The 26371-nt window shown below is 38.2% G+C and overlaps 1 protein-coding gene across 1 annotated transcript; it reads left to right on the plus strand.

The window, feature by feature from the left end:
• Window positions 1-22362: 22362 nt before the first annotated feature.
• LOC149375507 (uncharacterized) lies at window positions 22363-26226 on the plus strand. The gene has a single exon (XM_089598564.1). It carries the CDS (start codon window positions 22363-22365, stop codon window positions 26224-26226), a length of 3864 nt encoding a protein of 1287 aa, XP_089454690.1.
• Window positions 26227-26371: the final 145 nt, after the last annotated feature.

Below are 26371 nucleotides of genomic sequence, written 5' to 3' on the forward strand. Positions count from 1 at the left end.
GATCTTCTCGCATAAAATATTGCCTAATTTACCCCAAGCTCCCTTCTAGTCAAGGGTGGCGTCTCATCTCTCTTCCCTTCCCTTTCTCAAGTCCTCAGTGCCCAGAGTAGTGCCCTTTATAGGAGCCGAACGTATAGCACTAGTATAAAAAAAAATAAAAAAATTGTAAGCCTATACATATTCTACAAATAGATGACTTGAATAGACAAGTATACTGCTACACGTGAACCATACCATTTTCTGTAAGGTACGGTGGCGCCATCTGACGAATGAGCTTTGTGTGATACACCCTCATACTGACACTGCAAGTCGAAGTATTATAGGTGAAAGACAAACGATAATACAGCAGCGTCTATAAAATACTAACTTTCTTTCTATAGATTTAGATATACTGATAAATTCTATTCTACTTTTTACTTGTGCTTGTATTGTCTGCTCTACATATTTTAAACTATTTTAAGATGTTGAGCGTTAAGACGTTTTTAATCATGAATACTCGAAAAAAAAAAATTAGAAACATCTTTGTTGTATTTCAATACATTAAAGTTACAAAAAATAATTGTTATCAGGATATTTAATTGAATGTTATAAAAAAAATTTTTTAAGAATTACTTTCCTTATTAGCTGGAAGGAACTTCGCTATTTTTAAAAAAACTTTTACAAATATAGTTAGTAATGGCTTTGCTCGCTCGCTTGTGTTGAAAAAATAACCAAATCCTATAAAGCACTGATAGTAGAATAGCCGGCTGAATATATGTGCAATTAATAAAAAAAAAAGTTCAAAAATATATTTCGTAATAGCTTACTTGCCAGCTTCGCTTGCTTGCTAGTGGTGTAAAAAATAACCAAATTCTATCGAAAGTACAGTAGCCAAACATATGTACGTGTCGAATTAATAAAAAAAAAGTTCACAAATTTAGTCTTTCTTTTGAACTCTTACTCTGAAACTTGCTTTGATACCAGTATTCCATATTAACTTGGTAATCAGTTGTTTATAATTTCCTCGTAGGAAAATCAGTGGATTGCCTGAATCTTGATTGGGTGTCCACTTGTAAACACCAGGGCTAACTCTTGCAAATTTTCCATTCACGTTATTGAGGCAGGAGGAAAACAGCTAATTGATTACAACAATCAGCTAATCAGTAGTAAAAGTGAATGAAGAGACTTGAACGGTCACCCATCCAAGTACTGACTGTACAAAGTTTTGCTTAACTTCGTTAATCAATGAAACTGCAACTATATTTTTATGTCACCGTGACAGTCTGAGCGTTTAATGCTTGCTTCTACACCGTCTACTGGGCCTTTTCTATGGCCAACTTTTACTGTAGTTGTAAGTTGTATGAGAAGAGTTTTATTTTAAAATAACGTGTTGAAACAATTTGACTTAAAAGATTATGGTTTGATTTTTGGATTGTTAACTAGGGCCATCACTCTTAATGTTGAAGGTCCTTATTTTTAAATAATTAGTCAAAAAACAATCTAAAATATTGTAAACAAAAACTATAATAGCTAAAGCATCATGCCTTAAGGTAGTTGTTTCCTAATACATAGGTCAATCTTATATATAGATATACAGTATACATATACCACCCCGTATTCAAAATATCAGAGTGAAATGTGAATGACTTTGTGTATACTTATACATACATAAACATATACATCTATCTACTTGTATTTATGTGACAATGCGACGTTGCCACATACGTGATACTTTGATTACTATTACTAGTTCTAAAAACTGTGTGGTAAAAAATTCTCAAAAAAATGTATGTGTTTCTTTACTGTCTAAGGTAGTTTTCGGTAGTTTTTCAATTATTTATAAATATACAGTAAGTTATACTTTTAAAAATAATGGGGCTATGTAGTGTATGCACAATTGCTCTAATGTTAAAAGAGTGATTTTTTGACGAGGATATTTCAATAACGACGTAGTAAATCGGTCTTAAATTTTTTACACATATTTCTCCACGCTTATATTAGTTTTGCTGACACTTTTGTACCTTTTTAAATACTTTCTATTTAGGAAACAACTACCTTAAATGTGTTGATACAGTTGGAAATCGCTTGAAAAATTATATGTTCATTTAATTATTATTATTTAATTTTATATTATTATTTATTAATTATATATTTACATTGAATAAAACATACATGATAAAACATAGGTATATTACGTTATTTGTTCTCGACTCGTACTGAAGTGCTCAGAATGTACCTTAGTGTTGTATTTACATACATAGTTTTGACTGAATTAAATTATAAATAAATTTACTAACTCTCTTATACTAATATTAACAATATTTTTATTAGTTGTACTAGAGATGGCGTCATTTTTGGTTTTTGAGCTTGTACGACGAACAATTTAGTTTGTGCATCATTTCACATTTTTTTAAATATTTTTTTTTAACGTTTATAAAAAAATAATGGTTCCGGAACTTATTACATTTCATCTTCAAAGCTCTCCCATTTCTTTGCAATTATTTATCATGGCTTTTCCACAGTCATGCCACTGACGACTAGTCTACCCTATATAACAAGCAGATAAATTCATGCAAAACTTTACGTATTGCATGTTAGGTGCGATCCATGTATGGATTAACAAAGCAAAAAGTGTAATTAATTTATATATAATCTTATTTTGAGACTATTTTTTAAATTTAATATTTTCAAATTAGCAATATGTTTATATTATGTCAGTAAATGTCAAATAAAAAAATTCTTAATTAAATTAACAAGCCTTGTGTTTAACATTTTTTCCGCAAATAACAAAGATATATGTTACAAATACATTTTTTGGCTGTTTTAAAACATTTTTTTCATTTTAAGTCGCAGGATCGATGTAAAAATATGTTATAGAAAAGTAAGATGCTATAAATCGAATTTCTACCTTTTTGAAACGATTTCTCCTATTGAGATTGTTAAGACGGTACTGAGTAAACATGAAAAAGTAGTACTGAACGATAAGGTTTTATTTTAGTGAACTCTCAAATGTTTGTATTCAACACTATGTTGTAAAATTTTTATTTCTATTTTTTGAAGATAAAAAATTATTTTTCTGCTGCTCTTGTTTTTATTTTGCATTACAAAATAAAATGTTTGATAATAAAAAGTAGAATTTTACTGTAATCTACAACTTTTTCTTTGAATGTAAACGATCAGCTTCACTGTTTCACCCAAGCTTTTGGCTTTAACACAAATATAAGGCAATCTCACACATTGGTTGTTATTGATTGAAGAAAATATATAGTTCAGTAGTGATATCTTATGATAATTCAACTGACCGAATTTCTGGATACAGTAATTTTTTATTGGAAAAACAGCTCATGTCAATAGACTGTCGAACTTTTTATTGATATAAACAACAGTCAATACTGCAAATGAGCATTCTTTATCACCTAGAAACTTAGAATATACCTTTTTTATTCCCATGCTTAATAATTTTGGTGTCTATTTCTTGATAATGATCGATTAAATAAAACGTAGAAGAAAAAATGTATTACCTACTGAGTTTTGTTTTAGATGATAACACAAAACCAACTAAGATTTTTACAAGATTATCACTAAATACGGACACTTGTAACACTGTTTTTTCACCTGAAAATAAAAAAAGGCGCCGACGCAGCTCTGCCAAATCTCATTCACTTACGTCACCTTTGTCCCTCTTACACTTTGGGTTTCTTCTCCTAAAAAAGGGGAATTGGTGTGAGAGATCTCCCGTTTTACGAGGAGAACTATTAAACTAACACAAACAATTACCTTTATCTATTCTTTTTATTCAGCCACTTAACACTAATACACAGTATCTCTTCACACAATACACGCCGCACAGCTTCACCTCGTTTTCTGGACTGTACTGCAGCGACTCTGTCTCGCGCCACGCAAGCCGCGAGCGCACGTCCACTACGTCTAGTTCATCCTGGACCATGGGGGCTTCTGCTCGTCCTAGATCCACGCTTAACATATACACACTTACACTCCGTACCCAATTCCACACACTATTATACTCTCCTCTCTCTCTCTCTCTCTCTCTCTCTCTCTCTCTCTCTCTCTCACTATCTGCGCTGCCGATCTTGGACTGCAAGTAGGGCGTGTTTTCCCAGCTGCTGAAAAATCTGTTATAATTGAGGGTGATACACTGCAGGGACTCGTAGATAGCCCAGCACTGAATGATCTGGGACTTGAGGTGAAACCTAAAAAAAACTTCGGCCTCATATCCTCATCAACGGCATACCAGTTGAATATACTCAAGATGAGATACATAAATACCTGATTGCACAAAACTTAAGTGATTCCAAGCCTGACGACATTAAAATTGTCTACTTATATCCGGTGCACAATAAAAAGCATAGGTCTTGCGTCGTTGAGGTATCTCCTGAGTGTCGAAAGAAGTTATTTTCCAGGGAAAGAACAAATCTCGGCTGGGTGCAGTGTAGATTCAACGATCATATCTCTGTACTTCAGTGCTTTAAGTGTCACAAGCTTGGACACATCGAATTTAACTGTAACAGCACATCAATTTGTGGTTTCTGCGCTGGTCTGCACTCTTCTAAAGATTGCACAACAAAATCTGCTGTTTGTTGCGTCAACTGCATAAACTCCAAAGCTCCTAATCACTCGCACTGTGCCTTCGATAAAGCCAAGTGTCCTGCACTTCGTGCCAGCATAGAGCACAAATTAAGCTCGATTAATTACGACGAATAACGTTGTATCTACAAACCCATACTGTCTCACTCTAGCACATGCTAATGTTCAGTCGCTACCTGGCCACTATAACGATATACAGTCACTCATAATTGAACGTAACGTAAACATCTTTGCCATCAGCGAGTCATTCCTAAAGCCTAGCATACCTAGTCAACTAGTATCCATACCAGGATACAACTTACTGCGACATGATCGTATCAGTAAGGGCTGTAGAGGCGTAGCCTTATACGTCCATGAATCATTCAGGACCAGAACTGTAGGAATATCTGACACTCCACAAGTATACGTCAAGCGCCCCGAATACTTATTGGCTGAAATTAAAAGCAATGGATACACCATATTATGTGCAGCTGTCTATAGTCCTCCTAAAGCTGGCTTTTGGACTATGTAGAGTCTGCCATTGTTCCCGACGATAGCGCTTAGTATTTTGTAAACGCTCGTCTTCTCGTTCATGCTCCGCTTAAGTATGTTTTTAGAGAAAAGGAGGTACGTGGGGACGTCTCAACACAACATATATTGTATATGGTTGTGACGATGTTCGTACGCTTGACGGCGAAAAGAGGTGGTGCCGTCAAGGCTGCGTATCGACTCTGATGTCGAAAGCACGGGGTGAGGGGAGGAAAGGGGGTAGGAGGTATTTTTCCCCTCGCGGACGTGATCGAGAGACGTTCGCACGCAGGTAAAATAGTTGAATGTGGGACAAGGGGAGAGAGGAAAAAAAGAACACGGTTGGTTTCCTCTCTCTTCTACAACGAACGCGGTTGCCCTTGGCAACGAATTTTGTTATAAAAAAAAATTCGGGAAGAGCAAAGACTAGGAAACGAGCGGCAGTTTTGTTTTATTCATTCTCTTGAGAGACGTCGAGCTGTATTGTATACCCTCTGTATTAATAAATATTTAAAACGTTATCTTCGCCTCCTTGAAATTCTTTTTTCTTGACCGCAGAAACCAGTCGGTTTCATTTTGGTGCCGAAACCCGAGACCCCTCAAAAAAGGTGCGTGTAAGGGAAAAGGAAAGGGAGTTGTTGCAATGGCGAAGAGAAAAGGCAATAGGAGACTGGGAGCACCAGCTGCAAAATATCCGCGACAAGATAAACGAGTGGTCCTTCAACCTCCTACCAATGATGCTCAAGAAAACGAATTGCCACCCGGTCAACAACTTCTACAAGTTCTGGCTGCGGCTGCTGATCTAGGCATTGCTTCGGACGTACTTCCTGCGCGTCCTCGGGCGCCTCGACGTTTGCAAGCTCCAGCTCCTGCCACTGATGCTGGCCTCGCTTCAGACGCTGTTCCTGCGCGTCCTCAGGCACCTCAACGTCTGCAAGCTCCAGTTCCTGCCACTGATGTTGGCCTCGCTTCAGATGCCCTTCCGGCGCGTCCTCGGGCGTCTCGTCGTCCGCGAGCTCCAGCTTCTGCCGCTGACGCTGGCATCGCTCCGGACGCCTTTCCTGCACTTCCTCGGGCGTCTCGTCGTCCACAAGCTCCAGCTCCTGCCGCTGACGCCGGCCTCGCTCCGGACACTCTTCCTGCACGTCCTCGGGCGCCTCAACGTCTGCAAGCTTCAGCTCCTGCCACACGCCCTTCCTGCGCATCCTCGGACTCCTCAACGTCTGCAAGCTCTGACTTCTGCCGCTGATGCTGGCCTCGCTCTGGACGCCTTTCCTGCGCGATCTCGGATGCCTCGACGTCTGCGATCTCCAGCTCCTGCAGCTGACGCCGATTTTGCTCTGAACGGTGTTTCAGATCTCGATCACGATAGCATCGATGAAGTCGACTCAATGGAAGAAGTTTCGGAAGAAGAGATGCCATTTTCGCACCCTAGTCTCGTGGATTGCATCGAAACTTATGAAGACGTCGAACGCCGTTCTCCGTCTTCTAACTTCGCGGTGGCAGCACGACCTCGTGCCCCTCGCCGATCTCCGTCTCCTGTCTTCGCGGTGGCAGCACGACCTCGTGCCCCCCGCCGATCTCTGTCTCCTGTCTTCGCGGCGCGGGCGGCAGCACGACCTCGTGCCCCTCGATGATCTCCGTCTCCTGTCTTCGCGGCGGCAGCACGACCTCGTGCCCCCCGCCGATCTCCAACGCCTGTTGATGTAACTTCATCGCGCCCTACAACCCTTCACCAACCTAAGCATGCATCGGTGGTTCATAGGCCACCAGTCTCTGCATATCATTGTTCGACTGCGGTACCTGGGCTAGAACAAACTTTACGCGAGCGCCGTTTATTTGAGCGAGATGTCAATACAGATAGACCCTTTTCGGAGAATGTTATGAGAAATTTTGCCGATCATTCGCCGGTGTTACAACATTCCGATATTTATGCGCGAGGGTCCGATAGCGGTAAACAGCCGAGTGTGGATCCAAATTTTGAGGCTTTTTAATATGTTAGAAGATACACTTGCGGTGATGAAGGCTAATGCGGCAAGCTCTTCAAATATGAGTCTGTTAGATCGACTGTCGCATTCTAAAAGTTTACCCTCGTTTTCTGGTGATCCACTCGACTGGGTACGTTTTAAAGAGGCTTTCGAGCACTCTTCAGATCGCAGAAACTTTTTCGACAAGGAGAACGTAATTAGGTTGTATGGTTGCCTAAGAGGTGATGCTCGAGGTGCGGCAAAATCTCTTTTCGCAGGAAGTAGCAGCGCTAAAGAGATTATGAAATCTCTTGAGATGCGTTTCGGAAATTCACGAATTATATTATTAAAAATTGTTCAAAGTATGAAAGATTTACCACGCATAGAACCTCACAAGATGAACTTTTTAGAATACGCGACAAGTTTAAAGAATGCGGTTAAAGCAATAAAAGCTTTGAATAACAAGAGTCACTTATACAGCGCTGAATTATCAAACGAAATATTAAAAAAGCTACCTGGTTCTATGCTTGGAAATTATGTACGTTTTGCGGCGACAGAAAATCCCGAAAAATCCGACCTCGAAAAATTATCAGACTTTTTATACAGAGAAGCTGAATTGAATTTAGCCGCCGGTGTGATCGAAGTTTGTATCTACGTACTGTAGAAGCAAATTTGTGTGCGGGAAAAATAAAAAATTCTTTATTTATAGTTTGGTAAAAACAAAAATTAGAAATGCAATTTTATTTTTGTATCCGAGTGCGAAATTCAAATCCTTTGAAATTAAATAGATAAAGTTGTTTGGTAATTTAGAATTGTGCTAATTAATTCAATTAATATAGCGTTTCAAAATACAGTTTCCTTATTAAAATAAAATTGCGTCAATTAAAGAAATAAGAGAACCAAGTGTACTTATTCACTTAAACCTTCTTCTCCATAGGTGATTATGAGTCCTAATATTACTTAAAGTTTATTTCAGAATTTAATAATAAGAGATTTTGTTATTTTGTTTACAATTTAATTAATAAGAAATTTTCATTGTTTTATCTATTGATGAGTTTACGAGTAGATAAGAAGTGAGTTATATACAATGAAAAATTAGTTTTAACGTATGAAAATTTTATCTTTGTCTAAAGAGATATACACAAATTTACTTAGAATAAGAAAAAATTACCAAAGGAAAAATCAGTAAAGAAACAATCAAAAATAATCGCTGTATATATTGCAGGAATTTATAGATTATTCAATTGGCAACCCGAGCGATTTTGTTCTTTCACACTGGGCAACGAATCCGCCCTCCAACATATAATCACTAATATTGATTGTGTGTTTGTTCCTAATCTTAGAGTTTTCTCGGCACAGTTAAAATTCTCAAATTCCACTGCCCACTAGTCGGGGTTATACTCAAAGAAAGAGAGGTTATAATATTGACATCCAAACTATAAAAGCGATTTTGAACGTTCATAGTTGGGTGTAAACACTCAAGAAATGCTGTCAAAGTTGATGCAAACTTTTTGGCATGAATCGTTAGACAAAAAATAAACAGCTCGTAATGAGAGAGTTCGTCGGATGCAGATGTGAAGTCCATTACAACTTTGAGAAAAAAATCTATAGTTTTAAACATTCAAACAAAGAGAGCGTTTAATTAACTCATTTTCTCTTACCGTAACATAGTAAAACTTTTAATTTGGACGGCTTATGAATCTGACATTTCGAGTTTTAAATGATCTGTAGGTCAAAGCTTACGGTTTAAAATGTGCCTCTTTGTGCGTCTCATATTAGCGTACCTATTTTACTATTAGCTCTGCACAAAATGATACATCGCTAATGAAAATTTTACCAGAATTACCTAGTTGTATTATGCTTTTGAACACTCATAATTCTAAATAAAACGGAAAAAAATTTAAACTTTCTTTAGAAAACGTGTTTACTCATTATGTATTCACTAGATATCATGATACATCTAGTAAACGTTGTTATCTTCAAATGTACAGTAGAACATTTATTTTATTTAAAAAGTGTATTATCAATTTCCTAAACCTTAATTTCTCAGAAAAGTATGAACAATATTTTGAAATAAATAACTATCATAATACACGAGGCTCTTGCAAGGGTCTTCCACAACTTAAAAGTGATTTTTTTATATTACGAGGTGTGATGAATCCGACAACATTCTCATTTTTGTCCGTTATCGTAGATAATTTCAAGATATTCGATGCTACAGTTCACCTAACGTAATACCCAAACGTGAGTGAAGCTTACGAGAGAGCCATTACTGACTAGATTTGTCAACTTTTTTTTTAGAATGGCGAAGCTCCTCCTAGCTTATAAAGAAAGTAATTCTTAAAAAAAAAAATTAAAAAAGTTGTCGTCGTCGTCGTCGTCATGAGTATATTTTTCAAAACTATTCAGTAAATAACAGATTGAGATTTGGCATTCTCCAATTTTTTTTTTGTTGGTAAACTTCTGTGGTTGTCTATTGTACTTTCTTTTACCCATTTCCTTGAAATTAATTTATTAAATAAATTTTCTAATGTCTCAGAAGTATGTAGGACATGGCAAACAGACAACTCGATATATTAACACTTACTGAGTAGATGACATCTACTAAACTAGTTTGGCCAACTTTTGACCATTTCTGTATTATCATCCAAAGTATGCGTGCTTCGTGGATAGACGAACTATCACAGCAAACATTGCGAGCATTACATCATTGTTTCTTGCATACATTAAATATTCGCCTGATGCATGACATGTAGTGCTCTGCATTGTGGTGAAAACAAGCAATCTGATCCCCACGATTTGTATGTACACTATACAAAAAGTTAAAGATATGGTTAAACGTAACATTAAATTTCTTAGTATAACATTAGTGAATGAATTTTGAAGCTAAATGACTAGTGAAAGTTAAAGTTGTTTTTCGAAAGCGGTAAAAAGAATTTTTAAGGTAGAGTAATCGATCCTATTAATAGTGAATATGTATAGTCATAACGTAACCCTGTGAACTTAAATGAGATTTTTAATTACTCCAAGCATAACACTAAATTTCGGGTGTATGCACAAAAATACTTGGTCTTGATAAATATTAATCTAAAATTTTCCTACGATAAATTTTAGTGATTACAAATATTTAATTGGGCAGTAATAGGTTCTAATTTTATTTTTTGTTCAATGCACTTATAGCTTCTAAAAGACTGAATCGCCAAATTTGCCCACCATATACGCTTCAATTAATTCTACTATTCCCGCTTATCTCATGCTCCTTGAAAATAAGACGTCTCGCAGCTTCGTTTATGTTTGTATAAATATCTTTAGAACTGTGTTACAGAATTTCCTTTTTTAAATTGTTAAATCTATAATAAAGTAAGCTTCATTTTGTTATGTTTTTCATAACGCTTGTATTGTTTTTAATAAAACGATGAATTTCCGTCCAAGTCTTTGTACATATGTTCTTTGTATCACCAATTACCGCGGCTCTCATAAATAAAACGATAAGATTCCGTCTAAATCTTTGTACATAAGAGCTTATGTAATGAACTTAATTTTTGCTTCGATTTATTTAAAAATCATGCTGTCAATTGTTGTAAAATCTTACTACGAATAGACTCACAATCTAGTAAACGAATTTTATGAGTTTTTGACATTCTTATTATTTTTGTTTTTAAGACACGCTGAAGTCATACACGATTTGACTGTTAAGCAATTTAGTAAGAGTGAAACAGAAAAAAATTTCAGAAGTTATTTTATAAAATGTATTATGCCGTTAAAAGATTTACTTATTTACATTTTTTTCTCTAACTTGTGCAAAAAATCGTGAATTAAACCACCTTAAAATTCTACGTATTTTCATTCAGACTTCTGTTTTTTTCAAGACAACATTTTTATATTGCAGTTATTTAAGAAACAACGTTAGTATACTCGTACATTGTAAGCAATGAATTTTCTTATAACCAGTTTGTATTTTTTCATCTTACTTTTTACATTAATATGATATTCAAAAATCGACTTAAAAATAAAAAGATTGATAAAACTTCATACAAATCTAAATATGTTATAATTTTAAGACTCAAGAGTTTATAACCTGTTCGAAAATTTATAAGTGAATATGTAAATTAATATTTTGTTCCAGAGGTTAATTGATCTAAAAATAACAAATTTTTTGACATATTTACAGTCAAATCGATGATTTCCTTAGAGTCCCATTAGAAATTGCTATTCACTTTAAAAAAATTTCAACACCAACTCAGAAACTGCTTCAATAAAGGCATTACCTGGGATAAGGTATCACGGGAAAGAGAACAAAGCCGTCACATAGCAATACAATCTGGCGAGCGTTGCTAGAGTACGAGCACAGCGTGACGAAGCACGAGACCTCTCGTTTGCTACTGGTGCTGTTGCGCCGACGTGCAACAGCAACAGTCCGGCCATCACGACTCTATACTACATGTGGTGCAATCTGCGGTCACGCTTACGAAATATTTCTCTCTTTTTATTAAAACAAATTATTTCGTTCAATACAGTAGGTTTACAAAATTTAATCACCAAATCTTTTCGGTGGGTTTCTTTGGCGTACTGATCGGTGCAGTTCGAGGTTCGCATTATCGCTATCTGGTGGGCTATGTTGTGAGCCGTTTGCGGCAGCGTTCGCTTCATCGCATTCATTACTTTTATCGACATGCGTGTCATCATTGGCTAAGGTTTGCGGTACCCTTTGTGGAGTTGGGTCGTCGATTATAATAGACGCGTTTGCCAAAGTGGTTGACAAGTTATGTTTAAATGGTGCTGGTGCTAGGTGCCACCGGTTCTGTCGCACGAGGTTCGCTCTCTTCGTTTTTACAATAATAGAATGAGAATTTTTGTTGATGGAAGTTATTTCGCCGTATATGTGCAATTCTATTTTCAAAACTTAGTTACCAACGTTCAGCTCAGACAGTTTCTTAACGCTATGTCGTTTATTATAAAAATACTTTTGTCCTTCTATCTTTTCTTTTTCGCGAAGCGCTATCGCTTTGTGGTCAGCGAAAGTTCCCAGGTTTTTTGTCAAGATAGGGACGTGGGACCAGATTTTTCGTGAAAACATTAACTCCACTGGAGAGTAACCGTTATAAAATGGTATCGCTCTATATGATAACAGAGCGAGTTGGATGTCATCGCATTTTTTTTTGACAAGCTCTTTGCTATTTTGACTGCCGCTTCGGTGGCACCATTGCTTCGCAGGTATTTTGGTATGCTTGTTATATGTTTGAAATCAGACTTTTACGCAAATTGTTGGAATTTCGTTGAAAACTGGGTGCCGTTGTCAGATCTAACTACTTCTGGATTGCCAAAACGAGCGAAAATTTGTTTACAGTTAAATATTATTTCCGACTCACACAAGGATTTCAGTGTGCAGATCTCAAAGAATCGAGAATAATAATCTGTAACTATAAGATACCATCTGTAGGTTTTAAACATATCTAAAGCCACTTTTTGTCACGGTCTATCAGGAAAAGATTCCTCTACAAAAGCTTGACAAAAATTTTTTTGCTCCTGCACGCACGTGGGACAAAATTCTACTAAATTTTTTTATTAAGTGCTTAAAAATCTATATCGTATCTTCGGGCTGTACGAGTTTTTTAAAACTCTAAATGCCCTTTCCATCTACTTTAAAATAAAAGAATATCGGTTCCACACATAAGAGAATTAGTGCCACCAATCAAAAGTTATAGTAATTTAAAAAAAAATAATGTATATTGTAGAACAATATCTACAATATCTTATTTTTAGCGACTTTTATTGCTTTTCTTTTATTTACTGTAACTTTTGATTACTGGCACTAAAAAAATCTTATCTTTTAATCGATAGGGCTTTCTTTCAGCTTTTATTAAGGGCAGGTAAGAACACTCAAACTATACAAGCAGCTTGCCTACACGTATCAGAAATAGCTGTATGTTTTCGAAAAATTTATTTTAGTTTACTTAAAAAAAATGTCTTCTATCTTGAACACATGATTTTGTAGTGGAATTGCTTGAAATACTTATTGTGGATAGGATTGAAGATAAAAAAACCATGAAAATAATTTATTCAACTAATTGGTTTAAAACCATATTATAAGTCATTTTAAGTCAATTATGGCGAAATCACTCATACTTACTTTTAATTTTCTTAGACATCTTTTTAACTTTAGTTTCTGTTGCGTGAGCGTGACCGCAGATTGCACCATATGTGGTACCCGTACTGTGTGGAGTCGTGATGGCCGTACTGTTACTGTTGCACGTCGGCGCAACAGCACCAGTAGGAAACGAGAGGTCTCGTGCTTCGTCACGCTGTGCTCGCACTCTAGCAATACTCGCCAGTTTGTATTGTTATGTGACAGCTTTGTTCTCTTTCCCGTGATATTTTATCCCAGGTAATGACTTTATTGAAACATGGTATCAGAAGTACACTTTTCTAGATAAAGTAAGTACGCGCTACAAATACGAACCACAGGCTACGTGATTCGGCAATCTTTAAGAATATCTCGTAAAGTTTTCGTGTAAACGTGAAAAACAGTGTAACCTCTACAACAACAAAAAACATGACTAATGATTCACAAGAATCTGGTGTTGTTGTGCCGGTTACGAGCACCGTACAAACAACTTCAGTAGTGCAACCGCCCAATAAGTTTAATTTTGATAAGCCTAAAACATGGCCTGCGTGGGTAAAATGCTTCGAAAGACATGTTTTAGTGGCTAATCTCTCCTGCAAAGCGGAGAAGGAAAAAATCGACTTCCTGTGTAATGTGATCGACTGAGTGTAAGTATTTGTAGCTATAAATTTTGCGCAAGTTTTAAACAAAAAATGTGATGTGAAAATTAGATTTTTTGTAAATATAACAGCCATAGTCGGTGTTATCATCCATATGATGGTTAATATAAGCTTTTGTATGAACATTTGTTGGTTAATAAAAACTTTTATAAATACTCTTCGAAAATTTCTAAATCCCTCAGTTTTGATGATATCATACAGATGATAATACCACCAGTAGCTGACATATCAACAAAAAAATTAAATATACGTCACTGGCACTCCGTCAGTGAAAATTACCGCCCGATACGCAGGTGGCATTTTTTACTTACCAAGCACCAGGAGACGTAAAATCGTATACGCACCACGTTCAGAGGTAAAAAAATGCTCTAGATTTCATATTAATTTTTTTACATTAGTTTATTTATGTGAAATCTGTGACATTCTTAACCTCGCTCACTAGGTGCGTAAATAGCTATTTGACATCACATTTTTTTCTTTGAAATTTGCGCCAAATTTGTACTATAAACACCTACGTTTTACAGATATTATTAACATACATTTATAGCTAAACTGTAGCTGATTATAGCTATAGATGTAGGTCATTATAGTCATAATTAAAGCTACGATTATTAACTAAATTTTTAACTAATAACTTTTGACTGAGAATATTCTAAGAAATTGCACATTTTATATCTTCAAAAATTATACAAGTTACGGGATAAATGTGTGTGGGAAAAAAATATTTTATCCGCGTACAATTCGAAAGTTCAAACTCTTGGTAATGTAAGAGTTTCAAACATGGATTGATTATGGCGCTGCCAATCATTTCCTTATATAATACCAGTGGCCCTCCCTCTCGGCTTCGCCCGAGATTCACTGGCATCGCAGTAAGCGTAATTCTTCTTAAAAAAATTTTTGTTTGAAATTCCCGCAGTATTGATCAAATAATAAGCTGCAAGAGAAATTTCAAAAATATTATGATCAACACCGTGCGTTCTTTACGCCATAAAATAGTTGTTGGCCCTAAAGGGCCATTGTTTTGCAACGTTGTTCTGCTCTGTTACGTTATAGATGATAATAAATAAAAAGGGCTATTTGTTAAAACTGACAAAAAGAATACAATTAAAATTTTTTTTTTCTAATCCCAAAACTTTATTACCAGAACAATAAATTCCAGGAGCCTAATCTTTCCATTTCTTATTGCCGCAATAAATACAAATACACATTATTCTAACTATTTTAAAAGCTGAAAGTTATAATTACTGTCAGGGTTATAATAGCAAGCTGATCTCTCACTTAATGAATTCTTTATCCATAGATTGTTACACTGCTGTTTCATTCTCAATTAACGTTCTGCATCAGTTTCTTGATACTTAAAATTTTATACATTTGGAGCATGTAAAGTGTTCATTCCAATTCAACTTCTTGCTACTGTAGGCATTGTTAAAACTTTTGTGAGCCCTAAGAGCTGTTTTTTGTCAACTTTGTTATGTTGTAATATGTTTGTTGGCAAGGTAGTTCAACGATCGATGTCCCTAAAAAGGACTGGTGTGCTAAACTCTTTCTTGACTGGAGTTTCCAGCAAACGTGACTATCTGGATATCTCAAGATGGTCTTCTCTGTCCTGATGTTATAGAAACAGATCGATCAGAAGGAAAACCACAACACTTTGAAGTTTTGGAGCTAGTTCTAGTATTGTTTCCCAACGTCTCCTGGTATTCTTCTGGCCAAAGACGTTGGTGTCAAAAGCACCTGTTTTCGCAGATCTCAGTCATTTTAGTAATCCGAGGTGTAGATATTGGTTTGTGTCGCTTGCCTGTTGAAGACAGTCCCCTTTGCTTAAGTTTATTTCTCCTTTATATATTCACTGTTAGGTTCACCCAACGCAGACCTCACAGAAGATTTTTGGTTAAATGCTTAGAGTTAAGAGGGTAATGCAGGATCATCGGTGGTCAGGGTTCCCAGTCTCGTGACGAACAATTCCACTCATGACGTCTGCCAGTGAATAACTGACTTGATTCAATAGTGACTGGCTTCATATGGTCTTTTGGTGAACACACCGTTGTCGGAAATAGTTGTAAAAATATATATCTTTTAAAACAGTAGCTTAAATTTAGATGGAAAAAAACTGATGAGATTCGCGGAAATTTAGTGAATGTAAAGACTTATGATGGCCCTGAAAAGAGCCAGTGGTGATTATCAGAGTTATTACGCTCAGCATCTCTGTGTATAGAAGTTGGACGTATTTGCTTGCAATCAGACTGGACACACATGTGGGGAGAATTTTCTCAACTGCCCCAGCGCTACCGCAGAAAGGCCGTGTGAGCGCAAAAGACGACTTTTTCATCTCGTCGTTGGGGCCTGAGAAAAATGTTTGAAAAATCACAAAAGCATCGATCCCCCTGCACTTTTTTCTCAGCTTTCTAATAGTGCTATCAGTTTTCATAAATTTTTACTTTATAACCTATAAAAATGCAAATGTTTGTAAAAATGCGTTAAATCTCATGATGTACAGTTTTTAGAATTTTTTTGACCATCTAGATCGAAAGATGAGACAATTTTACTAATGTGTAAGTAATAAAAAAAGAGGGGTTTTTTGATATTTTTATGTATTGGACCGATGAATGTATAGGTGTGAGTCACCGCGTGACACGGGCGGCTTCTATGCACCCGTAGTAGCTAGTAACTCTGCCACACATCATAAGACACTTTTATTTATTTATTTTTTGATGATATGAATAACAAATTATAAATGTAGATGAAAATTCAGTAATTAGTAGACATGTAAGTACCAACACAATATTTTATTATTAACAATCAAGGAGTAATGATAGACTAAGAATAGAGATCCATTGTGATTTGTTTACATTAATAAAAATAAGATTTAACTTTTTTTTTCCATACTCTTCAGCATATTTAATTTATTTTTCTTTTTTTTTTGCGAAAATTTCACTAAACTTTTGTTAACGTAATGATTCTTTTTATTCAAGGGATTGCAGTAGACAACCATCTTAAATACTGATTGTAAAAAATGAAATACAACAATCAAATAGCTAGCATTCAAGGATGCGTTGCCATGGCTCTGTTTTAGCTTACTATAATAATAACAATAATAATAGTAATAAAAATAATAAAAATAATAATAATAATAAGGATAACAACGCAGTTCTAGGGGTCGTGAGTTCGATTCCCGGTGAATGCAGTTTTTTTCAAAAACTGTTTTCATCAGGAAAAGTTCCTATGTTACCCCGGCTGTTTCGGGGCGGGTTTTTAAGTGAAATTTTTCTTCAGAGTAATTCCAGGGTTTTTTCCTTGCCCCACAGGTTTTCGGGCCTGGGTGAATGCGAAACAGTGTCAGGGCTATAGGTAGGGATTAGCGGACCTGATGCCAGGCGTCGGGCAGGGATCGCCGGCCTTACCGGCGAGAAGTGGCCTCTGAAACACGGGGCTTCTCCGGGGATGCTAATTAGCCTAGATCCGATGCTTTGGCAGAGAGCGCCGGCTTAACCGGCGAAGAGTGGCCGTCCTGGAATAATGGAGTCTTCTCCGGGGAAAGGCTACACAGAGGTGAGTGGACCCGATGCACCATCGGTGCAGAGAGTGTCAGCTTAACTGATAAGGTATTCCACCGGAGATATTCACACTGTGCCCATGGATTCAGGTAGGAGGCGAGGAAAAAGGTTTAGAGATGGGTGTGGTAATACACCCCCACACATAGGTGGTGAGTGGGTGGCCCCGCGACTAGGCTAAGTAGGCTGTCGTGGTAACCTGGTATAAAAAAAAAATAAAAAAATAAGAATAAGAATAATAATAATAATAATAATAATAAAAATAATAATAAGAATAATAATAAGAATAATAATAAGAATAATAATAATAATAATAATCATAAGAATAATCATAAGAATACGTATCATAGGCAAATCACTTTCTAAATAGAAAGAATTTAAAAAAAGCAACTTACGGCAGAAAATAAAAATGTGCTGATAATTATAATCAAAAAGTGTCAAAACAGTACAAAGACCAAACTTTTTTTATACAGTATTTAGGTTAGGCGTACTTGTTTACACTCGAAATAAATAAAAATAATGCCTCGCGGGGTGCGGTGGCATTAGGTGGCGGCTCCTACACGCTCGTGCCGTGCGGTGACTCGCACTTATACGTTCATCGGTCCATTACATAAAAATATCGAAAAATCGCTCTTTTTTTATTGACTATATCATGAGATTTAACGCATTTTTACAAACATTTGCATTTTTATAGGTTATAAAGTGAAAATTTATGAAAACTGATAGCACTATTAGAAAGCTGAGAAAAAAGTGCATGGAGATTGATGCTTTTGTGATTTTTCAAACATTTTTCTCAGGCCAAAACGACGAGATGAAAAAGTCGTCTTTTGCGCTCACATGCCTTGTCTGTGGTGACGCTGAGGCAGTTGAGAAATTCTCACTATGTATGCGTTCAATACTTGTTTGTACTCTCTGAAGCCCAACCCTTGTACTCTTGCAGTCGAAATATTTTTTCCGTGCGTTGAACGACTTCGGTCATACTGAAAAAAAATCACGTGCAAAAAAATCTATACAAAATGCACTTGTGGGCAACCGCTTTCATTTGACAAATACAACAGTTTACTCAACCGGATTTTGTACTATAAATCATGAAACGAATGTTTTTGAGCAAAGTTACACGATTAAATAAATAATAATTGATAATGTTATATGTTTGTAATCATACTTTCGATGGTATATTATTCTGGACATTGTTGCTTTTATTAATATTTTAGTAATGTAAAAATAGTAAAAGTCAGTGGTGTACTAACGAACGTTCTCATCCCCAAGAATGTACACTCAATCTTATAACTTTATTGCAAGTACCTACTTATACTAACAACAAAGAGATTTGAACACTGTTACTTACCATCTCTCGCAATGAATGTTCCGTCGGTTCGGTATGGAATATACCTCTATAAGATTCGCCGCATCTCAAAGATAAGTACTTTCGATTTTATTTTTACTGCCAGTAGACTTAAAATTAAAAGAAAGTATATATCACACAATCCGCCACGCGTGGTATACTCGTAGGTGTGTCATTCGTGTATAGGTGTTTTCTCGTTACGTCTTGTTAGTTCTAAGAAGTGAAAAGTGCGTGGTAATTATATGTGGTGTCTCCTTGATGAGCGATTATCTCTAGCATAAAACTTGCCCACATATACACGTGCTGTTGTTCTCTTTTTTTTCCCGCGCAGGCCTCGTGCGCTTGCATCAATTACACACGTGCGTAACATTTTTTCATTTTCCCGCCAAAGCCTCGTTTTGCACAGAGACTTGCTTACACGTGCTGATTAATTTGTCCTTTTTTCTGCCTACACACAAAGATTCTTTTCCTTTACAAACATGGTGTACGTTCGGCCTTCACTCGCGTGGTGGCGTGACATCACTCGCTTAGCCGAGTGAACTTCGAGCGTTCATCGAAAATTCGGGGGAAGGAACTACGTTCACTGGGATTTTCTAGTGAACGCACTCGTAGAGCCGAGTGAACTTCGAGCGTTCATCTAGAATTAGGAGGAATGAATTGCGTTCACTAAGATTTCCAGTGAACGCACTCGTAGAGCCGAGTGATACCTAATTAGATATTGGTATGTGTGTATTTATATGGGTATATAAGTAAGAATGTTGAACTTGCATGGTATAAATATTTTGAGGTTAACAGCTACTTAATAATATACTAGTTATGAAAAAGTTTTATCTCGTATATATAATATTTATTACTATTCTACTAATGGAGAGAGTACTAATACAACATTATTGGGTAAAATGTCAATAAATGAAATAATCATGGTACTAAATAATTAGTAGTTTATTAAAGATTGGATCAGCTTAATACAAATACATTTATTATTTCAGAACAATAAGCACTATTTAAAAATACAATTTTGGGTCAGCAGTAAAAAATGTATATTTATAAAAATTTTTAATATTTTATTTGACTAACTACATTATTGCTATTACAAGGCAAAGAGAACTTGAGTGTAAAAAGTCATGACATTTAAAATTTTTTTTAAGTCCTTGGCCTAAGAGCAAAATATCACAGTGACCAAATACAAGTACTCGATGGGAATGATTACAACTACTACAGCCAGTGTGGCTGAAATTTTGTGCAGGTAAGTTGACAAAAAGTTTTTAAGTGCTCAATTAACTTGTGGTACCCAGACAAGAGTGCACAAAAGGATTTTAGAGCTGTGAACATTGGTTTGTGGGACTATCCACAATCTCACTAATCACCGTATAAGCCAGTTGTAGGTATCTGAATGTCATACTCATCTAGACCCTAGAATACAAAACCAAACTGAATACAGCAACTATTTAATTAACTTTACTGGTCCAAAACCTACATTGTCATGAATTGAAAATGCATTAACACTGCTTTCCTAAAGATAATGCTAGAAAAAATTGCAGTAACCAGTTTGGTGTGATGCATGGGTATAAATATTCAGATGCCTACAACTGGCTAATACAGTGATGAGGGAGGTTGTGGGTGGTCTCGCAAACTGATTTTGGCAGCTCTAAAATCATTTTGTGTACTCTTATCTGGGTACCACAAGTTAATTAAGCACTTTAAAACTTTTTGTCAACTTGCCTGCACAAAATTTTAGCCGCACTGGATGTAGCTGTTGTGATCACTCCCATGGAATACATGTATTTGGTCACTGTGATATTTTGCAGGACTCTCAGATCAAGGACTTGAAAAAAATTGAAATTTTATGACTTAATTTTTACACTCGAATTCTTTTTACCTTATCCCAACTATCAAAATAGTATGACAGTTACTGTCATCATAAGAAAGGACAAAAAATTTTACTTCCTAGCTACAAATTCTAATCTCCCGTGATCGCTATAGCTACACAACAATGTAGTCATGAGTGAGCTATAATAATACAAACATCGATGATTTCAGTGAAGGTTAGGCTGTCACTTGGCTCTACGAGTGCGTTCACTGGAAATCTTAGTGAACGCAATTCATTCCTCCTAATTCTAGATGAACGCTCGAAGTTCACTCGGCTCTACGAGTGCGTTCACTAGAAAATCCCAGTGAACGTAGTTCCTTCCCCCGAATTTTCGATGAACGCTCGAAGTTCACTCGGCTAAGCGAGTGATGTCACGCCACCACGCGAGTGAAGGCCGAACGTACACCATGTTTGTAAAGGGAAAGAATCTTTGTGTGTAGGCCTCGTGTTATTTTGTATATTTTTTTTTTCTCTCTTCCTCTGTCTGTACTCGCTATGGCTGAACAAGCAGCGTTATTAACACGCAAATTCCCGATTTTGAAAGGGAAAATAACCGTCTTGAAAACCACGGTAGAGGCGGATGAGCTGGATAAAGCGAACGCGTTGCTTCGTCTCGAGCGCCTTACGAACGCGTTTAATGAATACGAGTCCCTCAACGACGAGCTTGCGACGATTGATGCTGATCATGCCGAGTTGGGGCATATGGCGGGCTTAGAGGATAGTTACATGGAACTCGCGGTCCTTATTAGAAGTACGCCTGCGCCCGGGGGTAGTCACAACACAAGCCTTGGCAATCCACTCGGGCATTCAACCATCGTCGAAAAACAACGCTCTCTCAAGCTACCAGTCGCAAATCTCCCGCGATTTAACGGTGATCACGATAGATGGCTTTCGTTTAAAAACACCTTTTTGGCAATGATAGATTCGCGTACCGATATCGACGATTTAAACAAATTCTTGTACTTGAGAGACTGTTTAGAGGGCCCGGCATTTAACAAACTCTCGCTGTAAGACGCTAGCTATGAGAGTTACAAAACGGCGTGGGAAATGCTCGTTAGCGAGTACGAAAAGCCGCGTATACTCATGGGCAAACATTTCGACGGGATCATCGATATTCCAGCGCTCACGCACACGACCTCCGAGGGCTTGATCAAAATCGTGGACGACGCCCGTCAACATCTTAACATGTTAAAATCGCTGAAGGTAACCTTAGAAAATGGCCTCGTGGTCCGATTACTCGAGAGAAAGCTGCCGGTTGATGTACGGTCTAAATGGGAGGAATCACTCGATTTTAGTACGTACCCGTCATTTGAAAAATTTTGTAAGTTCGTGAGTGACGCCGCGTTTAGATTGAGTACCCTGTCGAATGAAGCGTCGCGTCAAGGAGGTGGGTTTAATAAGCGTCCGGCAGACAGAACCTCGGCAGCCTCGAAGGCTCGCAAAACCGAAACCGGCGCGCGCTCTCTTGTCACGGCAACAACAGCTACTTGCTCCTATTGCAAGGCAAACCATCCGATTTTCAAGTGCGACGACTTTCTGAAATTGATCGTTTCACAGTGGTGGAACGCAGTCAAGGACAAAGGGTTGTGCCGAAACTGTCTTCGCCCGCACACTGGCAATTGTACGCTTTCCCATTGCAAAGAGTGCAAGCGGTATCACAACACGTTTTTGCACTCTAACCCGACCCGTAACATGAATCCCAAGCAGGCTCCTAAGACCGAATCGTCCAACACAAAGTCCGCATGACTACAGAATATGGAGTGCTTTAGTTTAGTTTCCCACGCGCCCCGAGCTCAGCTGATGATGAGCACAATGATTCTAATGAGAAACTCCGATGGGAAATTTATTCAAGCACGCGCGCTTCTTGACACTTGCGCAACCGTGAATTTCATAACATCTAATTTCGCGCGTCATTTAAATTTGCCAACGCGTCCATGCAACGTACCTGTAGGCGCCATCAATGAGCTGCGCACCGTGTCAAAGGGTCGAGTCGAAATTTATTTTTGCGCAATAGATAAGACTTTCAGTAAAATTTCGAACTTTTTAGTCATACCAAAAATCGCCGAACTCGTTCCAGACGAAGTTCTTCCTCGCGACTTAATTAAAATTCCCGCCACCGTAAGCTTAGCCGATCCGCTATTCCATCTGCCGCGATCCGTAGATGTTCTATTCGGAGCTGGGATGACTTTATCGCTTTTTAGTGTGGGTCAATTAAATTTATCTCGTGGTAACGGCGATTTGATTTTGCAAAAGACACAGCTCGGATGGATAGTTGGAGGTGGTATTGGAGAAATAAGCGGGGACTCAGCGGTTTCTTGTAATTTAATCGAACTCACGCGTCAAATGGAAAAATTTTGGGTTATCGAGGACATTGGATCAAAATCATCGAAATCAATCGAAGAGACACGGTGCGAGGCTCATTACGTCGAACACACTACGCGCGATAACGACGGCCGTTACATTGTCAAATTACCATTCAAACGACAAAATGAGGATTTCGGCGATTCAAGGCCTCAAGCTCTCCGACGCCTTAACGCGTTACAAACTCGTCTTAATTCTAATCCCGAACTTAAAGTAGCTTACGAAAGGATAATGAACGAATACATTGAGTTAGGTCACATGTCCTTGGTGCGTGACGAGTCTCCGAGCGGCTATTACATGCCTCATCATCCAGTAATTAAAGAGTCAAGCAGCACCACGAAGGTGCGCGTCGTCTTCGATGCATCCGCTAAGGCCAGTAAGGGCTTCTCGCTAAATGAAGTTTTAATGGTCGGTCCCACAATCCAGTCTAAACTGTTTGATCATCTTTTGCGTTTCCGCACCTATCGATATGTAATCACAGCCGACATCGCACAGATGTATCGGCAAATACTCATTCACCCCGATCACCGACGGTTTCAACGTATTTTGTGGTATCACCAAGTCGAAGTGAGAGCTTTCGAGCTCAATACGGTTACCTTCGGCGTCTCTTCTGCTCCTCATCTCGCTATACGCACGGTTCAGCAACTCGCTGATGACGATGGCGCACACTTTCCGCGGGCTGCCCAAGTACTCAAAAACGATTTGTACGTTGATGACCTTTTGACTGGTGCTGATACGATTGAACAAGTACTCAAAATTCGCGACGAGGTAATTTCTCTTTTACGAAGGGGAGGTTTTGATATCCGTCGTTGGGCTTCAAATCATCACAACGCGTTGAAAAATCTTGAGGAGCAAATAATCAATTTAGATTGCGTGATCGAGACAAATACGGTTCTAAAAACGTTAGGAATCGCTTGGAACTCGCATGATGATAAAATTTTATATTCAGTCCATCTCGGTGATTCGGTCGAAAAACATACAAAGCGCTCAATTTTATCGAAAATCGCTGCTATATTTGATCCGTTGGGGCTTCTTGGGCCCATAATTTTGTATGCCAAAACGATGATTCAGGAATGTTGGAAATTAAAGTTAAATTGGGATGAGTCTTTACCGCAAGAGTTAAATTCACGATGGGGAGTTTTCGCGGAACAGCTTTCTTTAATTTCTAGTTTATGCATACCACGTCGACTTATTATTGACAATCCAACGCGCATGGAAATTCATGGGTTTTGCGACGCGAGTAAAACGGGGTACGGTGCTTGCATCTACATTCGCACGAGCGATAGCCGCGGGCGCGTACTCATTCGTCTAGCATGTGCCAAATCTCGAGTTGCTCCTATCAAGGAAACCACGATTCCTCGGCTTGAGCTGTGCGGGGCGCGAGTCCTTGCCCGTTTGTATAAGGAGATGAGTCCCTCGATAAATCTATCAGTCGACAGAATTGTATTTTGGTCCGATTCTACTATCGTGCTTCATTGGCTTAAAAAACCATCCCAACTTCTCAAACCATTTGAAGGCAATCGCGTTGCCGAAATACAAGCGCTCGGAGATAGGATAGAATGGCGCCACGTTAGAACAGCTGACAATCCAGCCGATGCTTTGTCGCGTGGTCAGCTTCCAGGCGAATTTCTGCGAAACGATCTGTGGTTTGAAGGGCCCCTTTGGCTTCGTTCATCAGAAAATTCATGGCCAAGGAACATGGTCCCCGCTGTCTCGCAATTACCCGGCTTAAGAGAATTGACGTGTCTTGTATTAAATCACTCAACTGTAAACGTTTTTTCGCGATTTTCGTCATATTTGACTTTAATCAATTCTATTTCATATTGTTTACGGCTACTAAAATCAAACACTCATACCGGTAAAAATATTAGTCCGATAGAAAGAATCACGACGGAAAAAATAGTTCTTCGACTCATTCAATCCGAACAATATCAATCCGAAATCAATCTTCTAACAAGCGCTAAGGGAGCCAAGAAAACTCGACTATCGGAGCTCAATCCCTTTGTTGACGGAGACGGATTACTTCGCATCGGGGGTCGATTAAGTAAAGCGCCAATAGATTCCGACCGCAAATTTCCAATACTTTTACCTTCTCGCCATCACGTGACCAACCTGATAATTCGTGAAATGCATATAAACGCGTACCACGCCGGAGTTCAAAGCACGCTTTCTGCCATTCGGCAGCGATATTGGCTGGTAGACGGAAAAAACCAAGTTCGAAAAATCATTTGGCGATGCATTCTATGCATACGATACAAACCAACCCCTCTTCAAATGAAAATGGGAGATTTACCTAAATCGCGTGTCGCCGAAGCTTTTCCATTCGAGCATGTCGGGGTTGATTTTTTCGGTCCATTATTCATCAAAGAGAAGAAACACAGAAATCGCGCGCGAGTTAAAGCATATGGGTGTGTTTTTATTTGTATGGTTACAAAGGCGGTGCATATAGAAATCATAAGCGATCTGACCACCGACGGGTTTTTGGGTGCTCTGCGACGATTAATCGGTCGACGAGCCCGGCCCTCTAATATTTATTCCGACAATGGGTCAAATTTTATCGGCGCAAGCAACCAGCTTCGCGAATTATATGCGCTTTTGCAATCCGAACAGTTTAGAGACAGCGTGGAACACTTCGCTTCACATAAGGGCATAACCTGGCACTTCAACCCCCCTCTCGCTCCCCATTTTGGTGGTATTTGGGAAGTAGCCGTAAAATCATTTAAACACCACTTCAAGCGCGTTATCGGGGATCAATTGCTTACATTCGAAGAATTAAACACCTTTACCATTGAAATCGAGGCTCTTCTAAATTCGAGACCCTTATGCGCTCTTTCCACCGATCCAAACGATCCGAGCGCACTAACACCAGCGCATTTTCTAGTCGGTCGCCCTATGACGATGCTGCCGGAATGTAATTTGCTTTCTGTTCCAGACAATCGCCTTTCCATCTGGCGATTTATTTCGAAGGCCCGACAACATTTCTGGAAGAGATGGCAAGTCGAGTATCTCACGGAACTCCAAAAACGGCAAAAATGGCACACGGGAGATGATGACCTCAAACCGGGCACAATCGTCCTCGCCATCGACAAAAACATCCCTTGTGCTCAATGGAAGCTGGGAAAAGTACTCGAGGTGCATCCAGGCGACGACAAGGTCACTCGAGTCGCTACAGTCAAGGCCGGAACCTCCACCTTTCGACGCAGCGTAACACTGTTATGCCCATTGCCGACAGAAGAGAACCTGCTAAAAACCTCATGAAGATTCTCACACACACAACACACATCAATTTTGCTCGGTTACTCGCAACGCGGGGAGAATGTTCCGTCGGTTCGGTATGGAATATACCTCTATAATAGCCGCGTCGGTCCATAATTCAAGGAAGAAAGACTTTGCTTCCGTGCAA

The sequence above is a fragment of the Copidosoma floridanum genome, unplaced genomic scaffold, assembly GCF_036245765.1.
Source record: "Copidosoma floridanum isolate Cflo_tuat_1 unplaced genomic scaffold, Cflo_Japanese_pri ptg000006l, whole genome shotgun sequence".
Lineage (NCBI taxonomy): Eukaryota > Metazoa > Arthropoda > Insecta > Hymenoptera > Encyrtidae > Copidosoma > Copidosoma floridanum.